Consider the following 16,814-nt stretch of genomic DNA (forward strand, 5'->3'; position numbering starts at 1 on the left):
ACGTGAATGAATTTAGTAACCGCGCTTTCTACACCACTCCTCCGTCAACTCCCCCGAGCGTGACGACTCTAGTGTTTAGTCTTAACTCAGACCCTAACCCGAACACTGAAACGCCTGCCTAATTTAGTGAAAATGGCGGACGTAGAGCTAGTGAAACACAAAGGTGGTTGTCATTGTGGAAGGGTTCGATTTGAAGTTATGGCGCCAGCAGTAATTCATGTTTACGACTGCAAGTAAGTTGTGAACAAATACACTGGTGGACGAAAAATTTATGAGGAAATCGTTGTTACAAAGTCTGTAAACCTCACACCTGCATCACTGGAGCATTCGAAGAAAAACTTTATTTTTTTTTCTCCCCAACAGCTGCAGCATTTGTACAAAGAAGCAAAACAGGCATTTTATTGTTCCACGGGATGATTTTACCTTGTTAGAGGTAGTGCACCTGGCAAAGTTATACTGGAAGGGGTGTGGTGGGGTGAGGGAGTTATGGAGCTAGGTATGGAGGAATTTGACAGCTATTTCCTGAAAAATCTCAGTGACCTTTTTAAGGTCGATAAAAGTGCACTGTAGGCATATGAAGGGCATAAAATTTTCGTGGAAGATGTCAAAAATGGTATATAAAATGATAATAAGGGTTTGGACCTCGGGTCAAAGCATCCATGTTTAAAACCTGTTGATTATCCCAACCCACTAACAAGCCATCGTTCGTGACTTACAATGTTTTGCAATAGTAAATTATTGATGAAATCAGTGACTGACAACATTATGGTCTACACATATTTTATAATTTCCTGTACTTTATTAAATAATGTGTTGTGTGAGGCAGAGAGAAAAATGACAAAAGTAAACAATATCATGGGCCACTCAAGATATGTTTTTGTTTTATGTTTATGTACTTGTGTATGTTATGTATATTGATCAAAGGCTTGTCCTCGCTATTTCTCCAATACCATCACCTCTATGTGGTCTGTATAATTTTTGTTGACTTATGTGGTTGATTTTCTCATATCTTAGTTTGTGTTACATTATTGTTAGATCCCCCCTTGTTATGTTTTAAGATGCAACTTTCTCTTCATTTAGGGTAAAGAAAATTTAACATGCTATACTTTCAATACCCATGCTGCGAAGCACCTTTTCTGCAAGACATGTGGTGTACAGAGCTTTTACATCCCTCGTTCTAATCCAGATGGTTATGGAGTCATGCCACATTGTTTGGATGAGGGTACAGTGGAGAACATAGAACTAGAGGCTTGTGATGGACAAAATTGGGAAAAGTTCATTGCAGGAAATCCTGAAATCAAAGAACGATCTAAGAAATAGGATCAAAGAAAAATCCCATAGTAATCTCTTGCTGGAAATAAAAGAACCTTGGGATCTAATGCATGAAATGTTTAATAACATTGAACTTTTAATTTTGTTTCGGTGTAACTGCTCTGAAACCTTCCCGGAATTGTTTGCCCTACTCAGAAATCATGAGCTCAATTCGTAGTAAAATGTAAAACAAACCCACAAATTTGTTAATAAGGCCTATTTTTATCAATTTGCATGATTTTCGTGCATTTTATTGAAAAAAAATTAGCTGTCTCTTAGTTATTGACTTTTGAATGTACCAGTAGCTAGCTCACCAGGCAGGAGGCCACAGGTGTAAAATTTTAAACCATACCAGGCATGTCTCAGTAGATGTCACATGAACTGTAAAGAATGTAATAAAACTGTTTATCATGACTCTTGATTTAAGAATACCTGGTAATTTCTAACACCAAAATAAATACTCAGCTACAATCACATATCCAACCTTCTGGTCTAAACACTCTGGTTATCTGAATAATAAAATGCTAATGGAGGCAACAAAAAACCTCATCTGCCCAGCCCTAAACAAAGCTAACAAAGCGGGACACTAAAAAAAGGAACTGCTGCCCAAGAAACAAAGCTTAAAATAATAATTATCAAGAATGCTGTCAACACTGGCCGCTAGAAAAGTAAAGTCTTTAGAACCCCCATCTCCTGTATCCAGATGTGATTGTGTTGGGCTTCACACTCAAAAGCTTACTTGACCATTTGAAAGTGAACTATTCCAGTTAGCCAGAAAAAAAAACTGTCTTTACCCTTGCCATTAGCCATAGCAACTGGGGTTGATCTTATTTCTTGTGGGATAAATGAGCAGGAAAAAAGGGTCTACTTCCTTGTTGCTCAAAGCAACTGAAAAAATCCTACTTCTGATTTATTTTATTTTATGAGAAACGGTATTTTAATTAATTATTTCATTTATTTTATTTATGTACTGTTATTAGAAATATTTTACAGGATTTAACTAATTTATTTTTTATAGTAATGTAAGCGCATTGAGTTTTTTTAAATGCACCCAAAAAACTTTATTATTATTATTATTATTATTATTATTATTATTATTGTTATTTCTCAGAAACATCTTTCAAACAACATACTAGACCATGTAACTTGCCCACTGAAGTTAATGCCTAGAAGTCACCTAAGGCAAGCTGCTGTTTAGATTGGGAGTTACAATAAATGTATGTATGATAAAATCATAAACAGAAGAGTCGGGACTTACACCTACCAGGAACGTTGCCTAAAATCAGTATGTACTGTAACAAATATATACCTAAAATACCATTCACCAGATGCAGTAAATTTTCAATAAGCACTATAAAAGTTACAATAATTTATTTTAAAAACACACTGGAGAATGCTGATTTCTACTGTTCCACTGTTTTTTGGAGGGAGAGTGTTCCATTGCTTCCCCGACATAACAATGGTGAGCAGACAAGCAAACAGTACTGCTGTCTTGTTTTACTCATTTTTTTCACGCAACCGTTAAGTCAATTTCTACTCTAGATTATACTGTTCTTGAGTTTTAAAATGACAAAATGTATCAAAAATTCTAGAAATGTGCAATATCTGGGATGGGGAAATCTAAGCTTCTTTGAAGTCCAGCTCACCTTACTATTTTACAAATTTTAGTTTGCAATCAGTACCATTTCTAAAACACTAATAAGTTACTCAGGCTTCATATACAATCAAGTTGTAACATGAAAACGGTCAATATTTTGACCAACTCCAGAGCTTTCAAGCTACTTGGACATTGAAAGTATCCTGAAACATGACAGCAACATGACTCAACTTTACAGTATAAAAGTTGATTAAAGTCTCTAACTCAGTTAAAATGTATACTGGTATCCACAGATTCAAATAATTTCCTTTGTCGTGAAACTGTTAAGAAGCATGAAAAGGGCTAGCTAAACAGTGTATAGATCTTAATAGATGAACACATAGCACCGTTCATAATTTACAAGACTACCATCAGAATACTAATGTGCTATGTATGTACTATTCCACATTCTCAGTAAGGTTTCTTGCCTTGGGATTCTCGTCAAGGTATTTCTGCCAGTTTTTCCAGTCTAAGGCATTACAAGGAACAATATTGACTTTCTTCACTGTTCCCTCATCCAAACAATGCAGTGAAATGCCACGCCCATTAGGATTAGTGCGAGGTTGGTAGAATGGGTGGATTCCACATGTTGTACAGAAGTAGTGCTTAGCTTGGTGAGTGTTGAAAGTGTAACATGAGATATGCTCCTCTCCCTGATAAACAGATCAAAAATAGCAGCCGTTCAAAGCCTTGGCTTTAAAATCCCATAAAGATGTCAGAAATATGCACGAAATAGCACCTCACTGAAAACTAGTTTTTTTTAATTATTTTATGTGTGGCATGTCCACACTCCCCCTAAGTTGTCATACCAACTGCTGCAGCCCCTGTATTTCAGCGTCCTGGATCTGCTGCTGACGAGTGCAATCTTTAATCGGGGGGTGGTAGGGGTGCATATTACCTGCCTGTCAATGATTTTTACCGCTTATCGAGTCCTTGTTACGTACAGCCATGTAGTTTAATAAGAGTTTTCTCACCCTTTGAGTGTTGAGTGTAATAGCAGGCCTGCAAACTTAGTTAAAGCTTACTTTATTTCGACCAAACCTGTTTACGGTTAATTGTTTATTTCTACAACCACGTCCCGCAAAATTTCCTAAGTAGCCCTTCTGCTAGTACTTGCTTACCTCTAATAATTTAAAATTCTCCTTTGGAACAAGAACAGGTAACATTCCTTTCTTTACACATATGCTACAGCTGCTGATAATATTTTCAAATTAGCAAAAGAAGTTCAACAATGAAGACCTATAAATGTTAATCTGAACTACATTGTCATGCAAAGCAGAATGTCACGCGAATCTCACGCGAATCACGCGGATTTCAGCAAACCTTGAGAGCCTGGGCTTCCTCTGAAAGAAGAAGCAACAATGAATAAATAAAGGAGTAATAACTCATAGTCGTTAAAGCCTTCACGATTTCGCGATTTTCTTGTTAAGTGGGCAAAGTGTAGGCCATGAAGTCTAGTGAAGTTTAGTGCAGAAATTGATTAGGCTATTACTTGCAATCGTAGGCTTTGAGCTCAGCCTTGGCTAACACCTCAAACCGAACTTTACCACAATGGCATCCTCCAGTGTGTTTGACGAGATCAACAGACATTGTCAAATGCAAAATAGAACGCGCCTCAACAAGGCAACCAAGGCCTGCAATAACCTGTAGGCTTTGCTGCCTGGCCACTCTTGTCACTCTTCTAGTAAGTCACACAATCATATCAAATGCACGACATAGGTTAATCCTTCTTTGTTTATGTCGATGTCTGAAAATAAAAGAAAAGCAAACTTTTGTCACAGGGGCGTAGCCAGGTTCTGGAACCCCCCTTTTGGGTTATGAAAATGGGTTTTATTTCAAGAGAAAAAAAGTATCGGAACCCCCCTTTCGAAATTCCGCGAGACGAGATTTTCGTTTTTAAAGAACAAAAGAAAATCAATTTAAAAAGGCATCACATGCTATATCGCAGGTTATAATATTATAAGGGTACATAAATTGGACGGATCATACGAGCCTCCCGTGCCTACTTCCAGCCTTGCTAGTTTCTCGCTTGGGAAACCCTGTACAAGCCGCTTTGCAGTACTATGCAGATGTCCTACCATTACCCCGGGTTTTTCATGAGGAACTTTTCCGTTGGCGGGGCAACTGGCTAAACGTGGATCAAGACCTACCCAGCAGTGCAGCTCAGGCATCAGAAGAATGCAACCATGAATTCTTTCCAAACGTACATAAGTTGCTGCGTATCTTATGTACGTTGCCAATTACTCTGCAGAATGTGAGCGATTGTTCAGCACATTGCGGCGACTGAAAACTTATCTGAGGGCGACCATGAACAGTGAGCGAGAGTCTGGACTTGCGCTAATGAACATCCATTATGATGGCAAATTGACATTGGTGCAACAATGGACATTTTTGCACGGAAGCATCCACGGCGCCTCCTTCTTTCTGATATTCTAGCTGAGTGAACGGTAAATCACAAGTCTACAGCATTTGATGAAGTATGTAATATGTTAAACAACTATTATATTATCCATTTTCAATATTATTACGGTCCATCTCTTCAGGAAGTGAGATTTACAATCCCCTCTTAGAAATGCTAGCTACGTTTGGCGCTGAAATTATTTGAAATTTGTGCTCAGAATCGAGGAAACACCATTTCTGAAGACCCAAAATTCAAAAATTTTCCGGGGGAGCATGCCCCCGGACGCTCCTAGTAAAGAGCGCCTCCAGCGTTCGATTGTCAATCGGGCAAGCAATATACATTAGGAACCCTCTATGCAAAAAGGCTGGCTACGCCCCTGAGTCAATCTCTCAACTTACAGAAATAGGGAGCATGATCTTACAGTGACAGCGGGTTTGTTTTTCTTGTTTCTTTTTTCATAACCAAGGAACCAAGGAGGTCACAGGCACCCCTAATTGGGCAAGCTCAGCCGCACCCTTCTTAAAAGTTTTAACAGTAAACCCCTTCATTAGAAAAACGATGATTAAGACACACAATGGAGGATTTTTTAAAACACGAAATGGCGCAATGGCATCACGGTTAGCCTAAATAGCGCTCCGGTTAGCTTAAATATCACTGACTCGTTTAAGGCTTAACCCTTACAGACACGTGTGTCCCACATTGACTCTTACCTTAAAGTAAAAGCTATTTCGCCGTTTCTCCATTACATGTTTTTAACACGCCCACAGTGGGTAGTGTTAACAAATTTTATTCCCCTTAGGGTTACAGCACAAGAAAAGAACTATCAGAAATGACAATTGACAATTTAAAAATGAGATGCTGTTAGCTTATTGTTAATTTAAAAATCAATAGCTGCAGATAGTTGCAATGCACTCAGATGTAAAATACTGCGTCACTTCACATCCAGACTGTGCTTCACATTTTTTTTATCTCCTCTGATCTTCGTAGATGCATTTCCTGGTCCAGGCTTGAGAGAAAAGCCCAAAGGCTGAATTCTTGATGATGCATTGGGTTGATCTAGTTGATAATTCCAGCAAGGGATGCTGGCTCTGTTTGTACAGGATTACATAATAATATTTGTTTTGGGAATTTTTTTTGTTGGGATGTAACAAACATGTTGTTACTAACTTGGTCACACTGCCTCTCGGGTATACCCCCGACGAAACCAACATGTTAGAAGGACAAAAAAACGTCAACATTAAAGTCAACTTTATTGCCAACTATTAGAACTAGAATTAGCAAAAACCAAAATTAGATTATTACACCACACAATGTAAAATTTATCAAAAAACTGAAACAAACAATAAAATGATAGAGTTACAACATACCATCAAACACCTTCATTTTTTTTTTTCGGTTTTCTCTCAAAACTACTTCTGGTACTAAACATTAAGTTCTTTTATCCACAAGTTTTGTGATATTGCCTTCCTGTTACGTTTTGCAATAACATAAACTTGTTCTATTTTAGCCTTCAAGTCGCACCTTGCAAAAAATAAGATAACCTTCAGAAGACTCTTCATGATCATCATTTTGCTTTGCAATAATTTTTTTTTCTAAAAAAATCTATAAATTGAATGTGACAACAAAGCATTTAAGATACAATGCAAGTAACAAGGCTTAACCTAATTTCTTATGTTTTGTCAACTCAGTCAACCACATTTTCTTGTGAGGTGAACGACTCACACAAGGTGGATGTACCTTGTTTCTATATATTAATATAACTAGGCAAGGATATTTAAGTTAAAATCTAGTGGTAATAACAATATACTATATCTACACAACAAACTGTACCATTTACTACATATTACTACCTACTTATTCACTGAGAGTGAGGTGTTTATGGGAAAATCTCAAACCAAGTTGGCAGGGCTGAGGTTTAAGATTTTCCCATAAAGACCGAATGTTCAAGGTTAATAAGTTGTTTATTATCTGGCTTTCTGCTTTAGTTTTGCGGGTCCGTAATCAGCCCGTGGGCATTACGGAAGAATGATGCCCTACAATTGGCCAATCAGAGCATGTGTTACATCACCTACAAACACAAGCCATATAATAATATATAATAATGACCTTGTATGCAATATTTTAAAACCTTGAAACCTAATGGTAAAGATTATTTTCACAGCAGCACTCTGCAATAATACTTCTTTTCTATTGTGTTATATTTACAGAATAGTGGACAGAAAAAAAATTCTATCACACCCTGCAATTACAACTAGTTCTATCACTAACTCATGCTTTTAAAAATGCACATTTTCCCTAAGAACACACAAGACAATGCTGAGAAACAAGATTATATCCGATTATACTCTGAGCATTTACAGGCTCACCACCTAGGAAAGTTTGCACTGTCAGGTTAATTATAGATTATTTACTGTCTACAGGAATGAATGCCACTAGTATTATTTCTATCCACACACCTGAGTACTGGTGTCTTAAAGACTACAAAGATATAAAACGAATTTACACCCTTGAAACGTTGTTCTAAAAAAGTTAAATTACAATATTTACTAAGGAGGCCACATCAGCTTGGCTGATTTTCATGCTAGTCCTCCATCTAGATCATTTGGAATTTGGAGATGTTGGTTTTCAGGAAGGAAAACTGGACTGCCTGGTGAAAAGGGACAAGAACCAATGACAAACTCAACCCCCACAAGGCACCAGGCCAGAATTGAACCTGAGCTACACTGGTGAGAGGCAAATGCTCTCTTCCTTAGGCCATCCTTTCTCCCCCATACACAAGCGAAGCATTCATAGCATTTCTTAAAAAGTTAAAGCTATAGGAGGTGGGGATGAATTAAGATGCTGGATTGCCCCTGCCTCATTTACGGAACCTTTTCCACATGTAAAGGTACCTATAACTATGGCTATGGAGTATTTTTATGCAAAGGGCATGCTTACCAGAAATTAAAGAAGACATCTCTTTGGGGGGGGGGGGGGGGGGGGGCATGCCTGAAGCAGATCTTTCCTCCTGGGACGTACTAATACAAACTCTTTTATTAATGGGTGATATGTGCCACTGGCAAGCCACACCCCAAGCAAAAATCATTTCTAGTTCCTGTTGATAGCTGGTTTTCACATGACGTCACTAAAATTTAAACTACAAAACTATTGATCTTCGTGAGATTTACTTTACTGATGTATAAGAGCAGCTGAAAACTAATATTCATACAAATTTTCGCTCCGAATGGGTTCTTGGCTTTGTGATACACTACGCTTGAATTTTTAAGCTTTTGCGTGACTCAGCATTTACATGACGGCCTAGAGAGCTGTCATGATGGTAAAAAAGGGACTTATTTTGGGGAATTTGGCTATCTGAACAGTTTATGTCTTAGCAAAAAGTATTACTTTAATGTTTTAGAGTTCCTCGAGGGATAAATTCACGCTTTTGTAGCAAAACTCAATGACAGATGTTTCTGTTGGTTTCCGGCTGCCATGTTGGTGCCCATATGGATGGGCACCAGCATGGCGTCTCCATACAAATCTCTATAAATTTGGGTAAAAAATTTCTCCGCATATCTTGAGAAAGAAAAATTGCCTTGACCAGAATTTGCATATCTACCTTCTTTCATTTCCCAGATTCTGGACTTTATCTATTGAACGGTTTTGATTTTTATTTTGATCTATTTTGAATTGCGTGACACTGAAAACCAACAATATATTACCTTAGGTAAAGTCTGTGTTGAGCTGAGTGGTCTAGTTTCATTAGCATTAAGTGAACAAGAGTTTTTCTATTCTCGCCTGGATGGGACGCTAGTCCACTGCAAGGCTAGCTTTCAGCATTAAACACATTTTAGGTAGCTGAAGAGTGGCAGTGCTATTGAGATGTAAGCAAAAATTGGTGGGTCAAAACATTTCACATGGGTTCCCAAATATACTATAGGTACTATATCCAAAACATTATTAAGTAATTTAAACAAGGTAGGGTAGATAAAGTTTGCATACGAGCCAAGTGGCCCATCAGGCCGGAGCTTATCCCGGTTTCCGTAGCATGAATCGACTAGGAGTATTTCTACTTCTCCCCGGATGGGATGCTAGTCTATCACAGGGTTACCCCCCAGCATTAAGTTGGCCGGTACCCATTTGTACACCTGGGTAGAGAGAGGCACCATTAAAGTTAAGTGTCTTTCCCAAGAACACAACACAATGTCCCCGGCCACGGCTTGAACCCAGACCGCTCACTCCGGATTTGAGCACACTAACCATGAGACCACCGTGCCTCTCACTGGCTGATGTTAATTCCTTGTTGTCACGCTGATACAGTGGAATCCCTATTTTTTAAACCTCCAAAGGAAATGAAAATTGGTTTAAAAAATTGGGTAGTTTAAGAAATCGGGCATAAAATTACAGTGTTTGATAGAGGAGAGGGAAAAAAACTTAATTTGAGTTATCGGGAGGGTTGAGCAATTCCAGGGCGGAGGGACACCTTTATAAAAAGGACAGGGGTGCTCATCATACCTTTCAGGGGATAAAAAAAAAAATGGTTTTGGTACCTTTTAGGGTACGGAGCTGAAAAAAATATGACAGGAGATGCTGTGCTGTCTTAGAATTGGTACCTCTTAGAGCTGGTAAAAATTTCAAGCCATGCCCATAAAACAGGATTGTGGTGCCTCTTAGGGGTTCTTTTCAAAATTTCCGACAAACATCCCCTTCCCTTCTATATGGGAGCCCCTCCCCCCTTCCGTCTGGGAAGAAATCAGGATTCCACTACACCTACAGTTTTACTGCTGCTCTGCTGCATCTGTGTTATCTACAAAAGTCACATCCACATCCTCATCATCAACCTCTAGTCTAGGACTGGCTGCTGCCTCTTCTCTGACATACATAGCTCCCAGTGTTGATGTCTTGGGACAGAGACAGCTTCCCTGAATGGCAAGCACCAGTGACTTTCTGAACTTCCGTAGACGCCATGCAAACACGAACGGATCCATTGCAAACTTCCACAGCAAGAAAAGCTGCGTGACCACCACTGCAATATACGCTTCAATTGAGAAGCAGCAAATCGTTACGTACAGAGATATACAGAATGGCCACACAGTTATGATCAAAATAAGTGTCAAAATAAATGTTCCATAGACAAAATCCTTTTCGGCCTGACGGCGTTGCTGCTCAGACTCTGAAGGCTCCACGACAGACCCTTCCCCTTCCGTGTTTTGTCCTAAATCTGCATTTCGATGTCGTTGAGCTAACTTACGAAACTCAAAGTATATAGCTAAGTACAGAATCACGAGAACAATCGTCAGCATTGTTACATGAAGTATCATGTCGGCCAAGAAGTAGGACAACCCGTCGACATGAAACATCTCCGGCAACAAAGCAAAAAAGATAGCATAAATCCAGATTGCTATCACTCCACAAACTGCACTCGTGCGGCTGACAATTTTTTGGTAAACCCTGGGGTACTTAATCAGCAAATACTGAATTATTGCCAGAGCTAACATCAGAAGGAATGAGGTGTTCATTGTTACGAAAGAAAAGGCTTGGGCGAAGCGAAAAAAGACTCCCCATTCCTCCTCATCGGCGGTGTACTGCCACAAATAGAACGCCACAAACACAGGCTCGACGATCAGGCCAGTCAGAAAATTAGCGCTTGTTAAACCAGCGATCACAATAGCAGAAGGTGTTCGCAGACACTTCAGAGGGTCTTTGTAGAAAGTCCACAGAAATACGCCGTTACTGACAACTGTTACCACAGCAAGGACAGATAAGGCAACAATAATAAACGCTTCTACTCGGTTGAATACTTCCCACTCACCGTCATAAATAGTTGTGTTCGTCGCATTCGTAGAATTCATGGCTTGCCGTTCGACTACTCAGTGCCCAGCATACGTTGGAACCATTAACAGCAACTGAAGGGTCTAATTAACCACGTGTAGCTTCCAGATGAAGATTTTCCTTTGCTAGTTGCTTTCAAGGAAACCCTGGGAGGCAAGGAAAATACTTGCAATGAAGACGCTTGCAAAGAAGTCCAGAAGATCATCGCCCACCCACGCAAAACCGCGGACGTGGAGACATGGGAAGAGCTCGGTCGTCATGGTAATGGTCGTCACGGCTGGGTACCGAAAATTTTGGACCCCTCCCTTTTCCTATTGGGGTAAAGGGGGCCACCTTCACTCCACTCTTCACCCCCATTTTCACTTGGGTTCCGTCCTTTCTAGCGAAGAAAAGAATACCACGGGCCGAATCCGTCCCTGCACAGAACATAAACATTGTTCCTGTATTTCGTAGAGTGATCAACGTGTTCTTGGTGGTTGAAAAAATTAAAGGTTGTCCAGAGGTCAGTAATAAACAACGGTTCTCTTCTCAGGACCTGGACGAACACATTCGATGAACCACTAATACATTTAGAATAGACTTAATGCCTCATCAACCAAATTCGCGGTGAAATAAAGGAGATATCAGCGATGATATGATACATTAAACAAAAATTGCGTCGCTTGTCAATCGATTTGTCGTCATTGCAGCAGCTGTTATTGTTTTGGGGCTAGGGGACATTGTTTCTGTTGTTTGTTCTATTGTCCTCACAAAGCGTTTCAAGCCATTCATGTGAGACTTTACGAGAGCTGAAACATGACTCATTCCAATGTGTCATAAGTAAGAAGGAAGTCGAAATCGTTGGATAAATCGACAAATCAATCAATCATGATAAATCAATTTAAAAGCAGTCAATCAATCTATTAATCCGTAAATTAATCATTGAATCGATCAATCAATCAGTCTTCAGTCCGATTGCTCAGCAATCCAGAGCGCATTTTTGCATCAATAATTAACGATTTCTGCTATTAGTCCATAATATTCGGCTTGATATCAAAAGAGATCCTAGTAACTTACTTTGATATCAATTTATGGTCTGCACTCTACTTTGCATACAAACCAAATTATGCAAGGTTCTTCATTATGTTTTTGGATGAATAAGATAAATATTACTCAGCAAACAATTGACGATAATCAAACAACATTGAAATGTGGAATGAAGGACGACTGAAACGATCTGAAGGAAAGCCACGGAAAACTATGTAGACTGAAAGATTTTTCAGTTTTGAAAACGTTCACCACCAGGAAGTTCAAAGCAAACTACCACTTGTAGTAAGGAAATAAAATATTTGTCCGGACTTAAATGTGCCAATAAAGCAATTAAACTAGACTCAATATTTAAAATACTGTGAGCGTTTTTCTCGCTTTTGAGCAAACTGTTCAAATCGCTCGATCATTCCACAGGAATTGTTTGCAGAGAAGGGTAAGGCGGGAACTGGGAAGAGGAGTAGACGAAAAAACGTGTTTCTTGGTGTCTTGCACAAACATGTCTTCTCAATGCCAGTTTTCCAGGTCGATCAGTTTTTTCATTACTTCAAATTACTGGAACTAATTATCTTTATTACTTCAGTGCTCCACGAAGCTTGGGTCCATCCCGTGTGCTGTTTACAATACTTTCTAATTTCTTTAAAAAAAAATGAGTTTTGTTTGTTTTTTCTTTCTGGTAGCATGGATTGTTTAATCGATTTTCTTGGGATTTTGATTTCAAAGAAAAGGTGTTATGCCGGCTGCAAAATAGTAATATTAATACATTCTTTAAGTGTACGTGTCAAACTGTCCAAACAACAAAAGACAAGCATTGATTACACGGGTCTAACAGCCTTTGGAAATTAAAAAATCTGAACTTCAAAAAGAATACATGAACTCAGAATGTAGAAAAGAACGCTAACTACGCCATGAAAATATCTTCGCCCACTCTTGGTTGGAAACTTGTTTTGAATTCAAACTGTTTCTAAGTTCATTTATTTGGGTTAATTGTTCTAGTTATTTTATAATTAAAGAAAACAGTCATGACTGTGGAGAAAGTGAAATATCTATAGAGATATTAGCATTTCTATTATTTACGAACCTATTTCTATCCGTTTCTCGACGAAAAAAGAGCATCTTTATTGTTCGGCGATAAGTTGGTAGGCGCCAGGCGTAAACAAAAGTATCGAGACAAACTTTGAGAAATAACAGCAGATCAGAGATTTCTAAAGCTATCTGAAAATTTTTAATAACTTGTGGAGATAACTGGTTGGACGAATAAAGAAATATCTGAGCTGTTATCACATGTGGTAAGGCAGACAAGAGGAGGATAGCTGCCAAGTACATTGCTACAGCCGTAAACTGTTGCTGCAGGTTTTCACGGCGAGTTTTCCGATTGCGTCTTGGAGAAGATTGTTGTGCCGGCATTTGAAAAGCGCGCCCTCGCTTAACATGGCGTCTAAAAGCTGCATTCAATAAAAGCAAGATTACCATCAAATTCACTGACAGGAACGAAGAATTTACAGCCAGATTAACTTTAAGAAAGGTGTATTGATCCATTCCCATGAACTGCAGAGATGTGAAGCAGATTAAATAAAACAAGCTCAGTAAACTGAAAATAATCGCGTTTCTCTTGGTGACTATTCTTTTGAAACTGTGCGGGCATTTGATTGCGATGTACTGAGACCAAGATAAGGCCAAAACAATCAGGAATGAATAGCAGATAGCCACGGTGGAGATGTTGCTTCCTGCTTTAAAAAGCGTTTTTAAAGCGCTATTAACCTCGTCTATTCCTTCGGAGTACCAAACGTAGTAGTACGCTGCGAAAAATGGCTCCGTCGTTAGAGCAGTTATCAAATCTGCCAGGCTTATTCCCACAATAAAACTTGTTGTAGGGGCACTAAAACAATTCAGTGGATCTTTCCAAATAGCAATAAGGAAAAGAAAATTGCTTGTAACTGTGGTAACAGATAAAATGGATAGGCATACAGCACTTGCCAAGTGAATCACCTCTCCAGCCATCTTGAAAAATGTCGCGTTCTACTGTCGATCGCGTCCAACGCAAGTTTTGTTCGGTCTGTTCGCTGATATGTTTACCGTGGTTGGCATAGACCGGAATTTATATATACAGAGTTCTTTTGACCAAAACGTCGTCAACTTGGCACCAAAAAGTGATCGTTTTGACAAAAAAGGCACTTGATATAACTTAATTAAACGCCTGCGCTGTTTTCTTCAGACGATTTTGTGCGGAAATTACCTCATCAATGAATGGAGGTCAACTAGGCACAATTATATTTCCTATCCTCACAACACAGCAGGTGATAACAGCAGAGGAGAAACAATCTTTCTTTGTTGTGGATATTCAAAACAAAGCATCGACGTTCGCTCGTTATTTTATACGTTTTGTTTGTGATTCATATCATTGCTAGCGAGGTTTAGTGGTTCTCCAATGTTTTCTCGGCGTTACTTTGTACAATTGTAAAAGAAAACCAAGATCTTAAAAGATATTTTTAAATTGACCCGAGTAGCCCGCTTTATTGCTGCCACTTTGTTGACTTACTTTTCTGTCACTGTGGTGACAGAATACCGAAACAAAGTAAATTCATTTAAAAAACGATAAAGCAGGTTGTTCCCTTTCTGCATTTGAATTGGTCTCAAAAAAGCTAAAACAGAGCTTTTCGTCCAGTTAGAAGTACCATTGATCAGTTTAATTTGAATTTTCTAGGGCCTTAGAAAACCTACACAATTCCATGTACGCATGGTGCAATGGATCATTTGCGATCTATACGGAGTATTTGGTAAAAATGAGCTAAACACTTCAATATACAAACGGTTCCGCCGAAACTTGCCGATGGTCGGTAATTATCTAAACCGCTGAAGGAACCGATTTCCAAGAACCTTTCACATCTTTTTTTCTTTCCTTAACAAATAGGCGTTACATTTTTAAAATATTTTCAATAAAGGCATCATTATTGTCAGGAGTAATTCATTTTCCAGTAGAAACTGAAAAAGTCAAATAGCGGTTCGGTTGATGCGGATTACAATATAGCAGATCCTTTTCCCAACTCTTATTTGTATACAGTACTAATTGGCAATGAACTTCTACAGTTTCCACCACAAGAATAACATAAACATCGTGAGATATGTTAAAATTCTGACTGATTAATGGAAACGATTCAAGGTATTTAGTTGTGGGAGTTAAATAAAAAGTGTCACATGAGTTTGAATCTCAACTGACCAGACGATATGCATGAAGGCCGCCTTGATCTCAAATGAAACCATTGCTAAAAAGCGATGAAAACTCCTGCGAAAAAATAGGAAACAACACCTGATGGTAATCGATATTGTGCAGAAATTGAATTTCAAACAAAATGATCTTTCTATGCTTCTAGTTTTCTCATTCACATAAATGGGGAACATCTTATGATAAGTAAACGGTCTTACTCGCCACCAATCTTAATACCGGACGGCTGATTGAGTAATTGAAAATACTTCATGTTAGATGAACGAATGCTTCAATTTGAAAATTGTCTAAATTAGGAAGGTGGTTGACGACTTCAACTCCTAGCGAATTTTTAATCGATTTTTCAGACGGTCGGTACCTTTGAAAATAATTTATGATATCAATCCAGTGTTAATTGTGGCAAAGAAATCGATGAAACCATTACCACTAAATTAAGAACGATTGTTTCAAAGCCGATAAACATGCATGCAATCGTTTAATGTTGATCCGTTTCTTTGGTCCTCCTTATAAATTGAATGGGAAAATAAAACAAAGAGCAGTTCAAAATGTGAACATCACAGAAACAGAACTTTCCTCTTGAATGTTGCGCTTCCCCTTGGTTCATTTATTTTCACGTCAATCGAATGTTAATTTAACAAAGGATAATTTACGAGGTTTTCAGGTCATGGAAGCAAACCATTAAGGCAAAATTAAAACCTCCAGATGAAACAGCACAGAAACCAAAATGCCTTTTGATAGTTAGCCCTAGTTAACTGAATTTACGATTTTTTACGAAAAAATGATAGTTTTTGCATAAAAAGGAACTCTTGACCACTCTTGTCACTGGAGATGTGTATGCTCGCAAACGCCCGCGATCCTCTCCAGCGCGACTAGTCACACAGTCGCACACGGAATCTCTGTGGAATACCGTAAACTTCCGAAAGTAACGACCCCTCGAAAGTAACGTCAAAAAATTGTAGCCGCTAGTAAAGCCCCAAAGTAGAGACCCCCCGAAAGTAGCGAGCCCACCCTATCTCCCGAAAAAAGTAAGACCCAGGTTTAATACTGTATTTTTCCAATTTATAGTCAGGTGAAAGTTACGTACGGTAAAACTTGATTTAAGGCACACTACAACAAGGGAATGAATCGGTTATGCGTAAAATGCCAATTCGTGCTTTGTCAGTAAATGTTGCGCCGTGTTACAACGAAACCCGTAGAATTTTAATCCAGTAACTTTGATTCAAATTAATATCATTTACAAAACATAAGGGTATTATAAGGAACGTGTCTTCAAATTTCAATTGATATCGATACAGCAGACTAACATAGCAGTGCGCCATCAAGTACAGTTTACCGTAAGATAAGCTTTCCTACTAACCACTGAAAAGACGGTATAGACATCTGAAGAGCCCACCATGTGGCAGCAA

General features: G+C 38.7%; 4 protein-coding genes across 5 annotated transcripts; 1 reads left to right on the forward strand and 3 right to left on the reverse strand.

Moving 5' to 3' along the window:
* On the forward strand, positions 1–1,732 carry LOC110057441 (centromere protein V-like). Its single transcript, XM_020764028.2, has 3 exons — positions 1–233; positions 364–433; positions 1,081–1,732. The coding sequence occupies exons 1-3, from the start codon at positions 133–135 to the stop codon at positions 1,318–1,320; spliced, it is 411 nt and encodes a 136-aa protein (XP_020619687.1). The 5' UTR covers positions 1–132; the 3' UTR covers positions 1,321–1,732.
* Positions 1,733–2,649: 917 nt separating this feature from the next.
* LOC110057263 (centromere protein V-like) lies at positions 2,650–4,651 on the reverse strand. 2 transcript variants are annotated; one of them, XM_020763857.2, is made up of 3 exons: positions 4,440–4,651; positions 4,069–4,141; positions 2,650–3,600 (listed from the first exon to the last, which is right to left on the reverse strand). In XM_020763857.2, the coding sequence occupies exons 1-3, from the start codon at positions 4,535–4,537 to the stop codon at positions 3,346–3,348; spliced, it is 426 nt and encodes a 141-aa protein (XP_020619516.1). In that variant the 5' UTR covers positions 4,538–4,651; the 3' UTR covers positions 2,650–3,345. The 2 variants fall into 2 exon arrangements, with proteins under 2 accessions (XP_020619516.1, XP_020619524.1); XM_020763865.2 differs by having other exon boundaries at positions 4,069–4,138; positions 4,440–4,641.
* Positions 4,652–6,579: 1,928 nt separating this feature from the next.
* LOC110056205 (uncharacterized) lies at positions 6,580–11,390 on the reverse strand. The gene has a single exon (XM_089279900.1). The coding sequence runs from the start codon at positions 11,177–11,179 to the stop codon at positions 10,106–10,108; it is 1,074 nt and encodes a 357-aa protein (XP_089136026.1). The 5' UTR covers positions 11,180–11,390; the 3' UTR covers positions 6,580–10,105.
* A 1,353-nt stretch (positions 11,391–12,743) lies between these two features.
* On the reverse strand, positions 12,744–14,703 carry LOC110056186 (uncharacterized). The gene has a single exon (XM_020762636.2). The coding sequence runs from the start codon at positions 14,184–14,186 to the stop codon at positions 13,206–13,208; it is 981 nt and encodes a 326-aa protein (XP_020618295.2). The 5' UTR covers positions 14,187–14,703; the 3' UTR covers positions 12,744–13,205.
* Between the last annotated feature and the right edge of the window lie 2,111 nt (positions 14,704–16,814).

Source organism: Orbicella faveolata, unplaced genomic scaffold (genome assembly GCF_042242905.1).
Source record: "Orbicella faveolata isolate gen_17 unplaced genomic scaffold, um_ofav_v1 contig_47, whole genome shotgun sequence".
Taxonomy (NCBI): Eukaryota; Metazoa; Cnidaria; class Anthozoa; order Scleractinia; family Merulinidae; genus Orbicella; species Orbicella faveolata.

What these genes read in the sequence shown, in the direction of transcription:
- LOC110057441 (XM_020764028.2), top strand. Translation starts at nt 133, where the DNA reads ATGGCGGACGTAGAGCTAGTGAAACACAAAGGTGGTTGTCATTGTGGA. An exon ending in ATTCATGTTTACGACTGCAA is followed by an intron (nt 234 to 363) that starts GTAAGTTGTGAA and finishes TCTCCCCAACAG; the next exon opens with CTGCAGCATTTGTACAAAGA. An exon ending in ATGATTTTACCTTGTTAGAG is followed by an intron (nt 434 to 1,080) that starts GTAGTGCACCTG and finishes CTCTTCATTTAG; the next exon opens with GGTAAAGAAAATTTAACATG.
- LOC110057263 (XM_020763857.2), bottom strand. Translation starts at nt 4,537, where the DNA reads ATGTCTGTTGATCTCGTCAAACACACTGGAGGATGCCATTGTGGTAAA. An exon ending in CTCAAAGCCTACGATTGCAA is followed by an intron (nt 4,142 to 4,439) that starts GTAATAGCCTAA and finishes AAATATTATCAG; the next exon opens with CAGCTGTAGCATATGTGTAA. An exon ending in AGAATTTTAAATTATTAGAG is followed by an intron (nt 3,601 to 4,068) that starts GTAAGCAAGTAC and finishes TCTGTTTATCAG; the next exon opens with GGAGAGGAGCATATCTCATG.
- LOC110056205 (XM_089279900.1), bottom strand. Translation starts at nt 11,179, where the DNA reads ATGAATTCTACGAATGCGACGAACACAACTATTTATGACGGTGAGTGG.
- LOC110056186 (XM_020762636.2), bottom strand. Translation starts at nt 14,186, where the DNA reads ATGGCTGGAGAGGTGATTCACTTGGCAAGTGCTGTATGCCTATCCATT.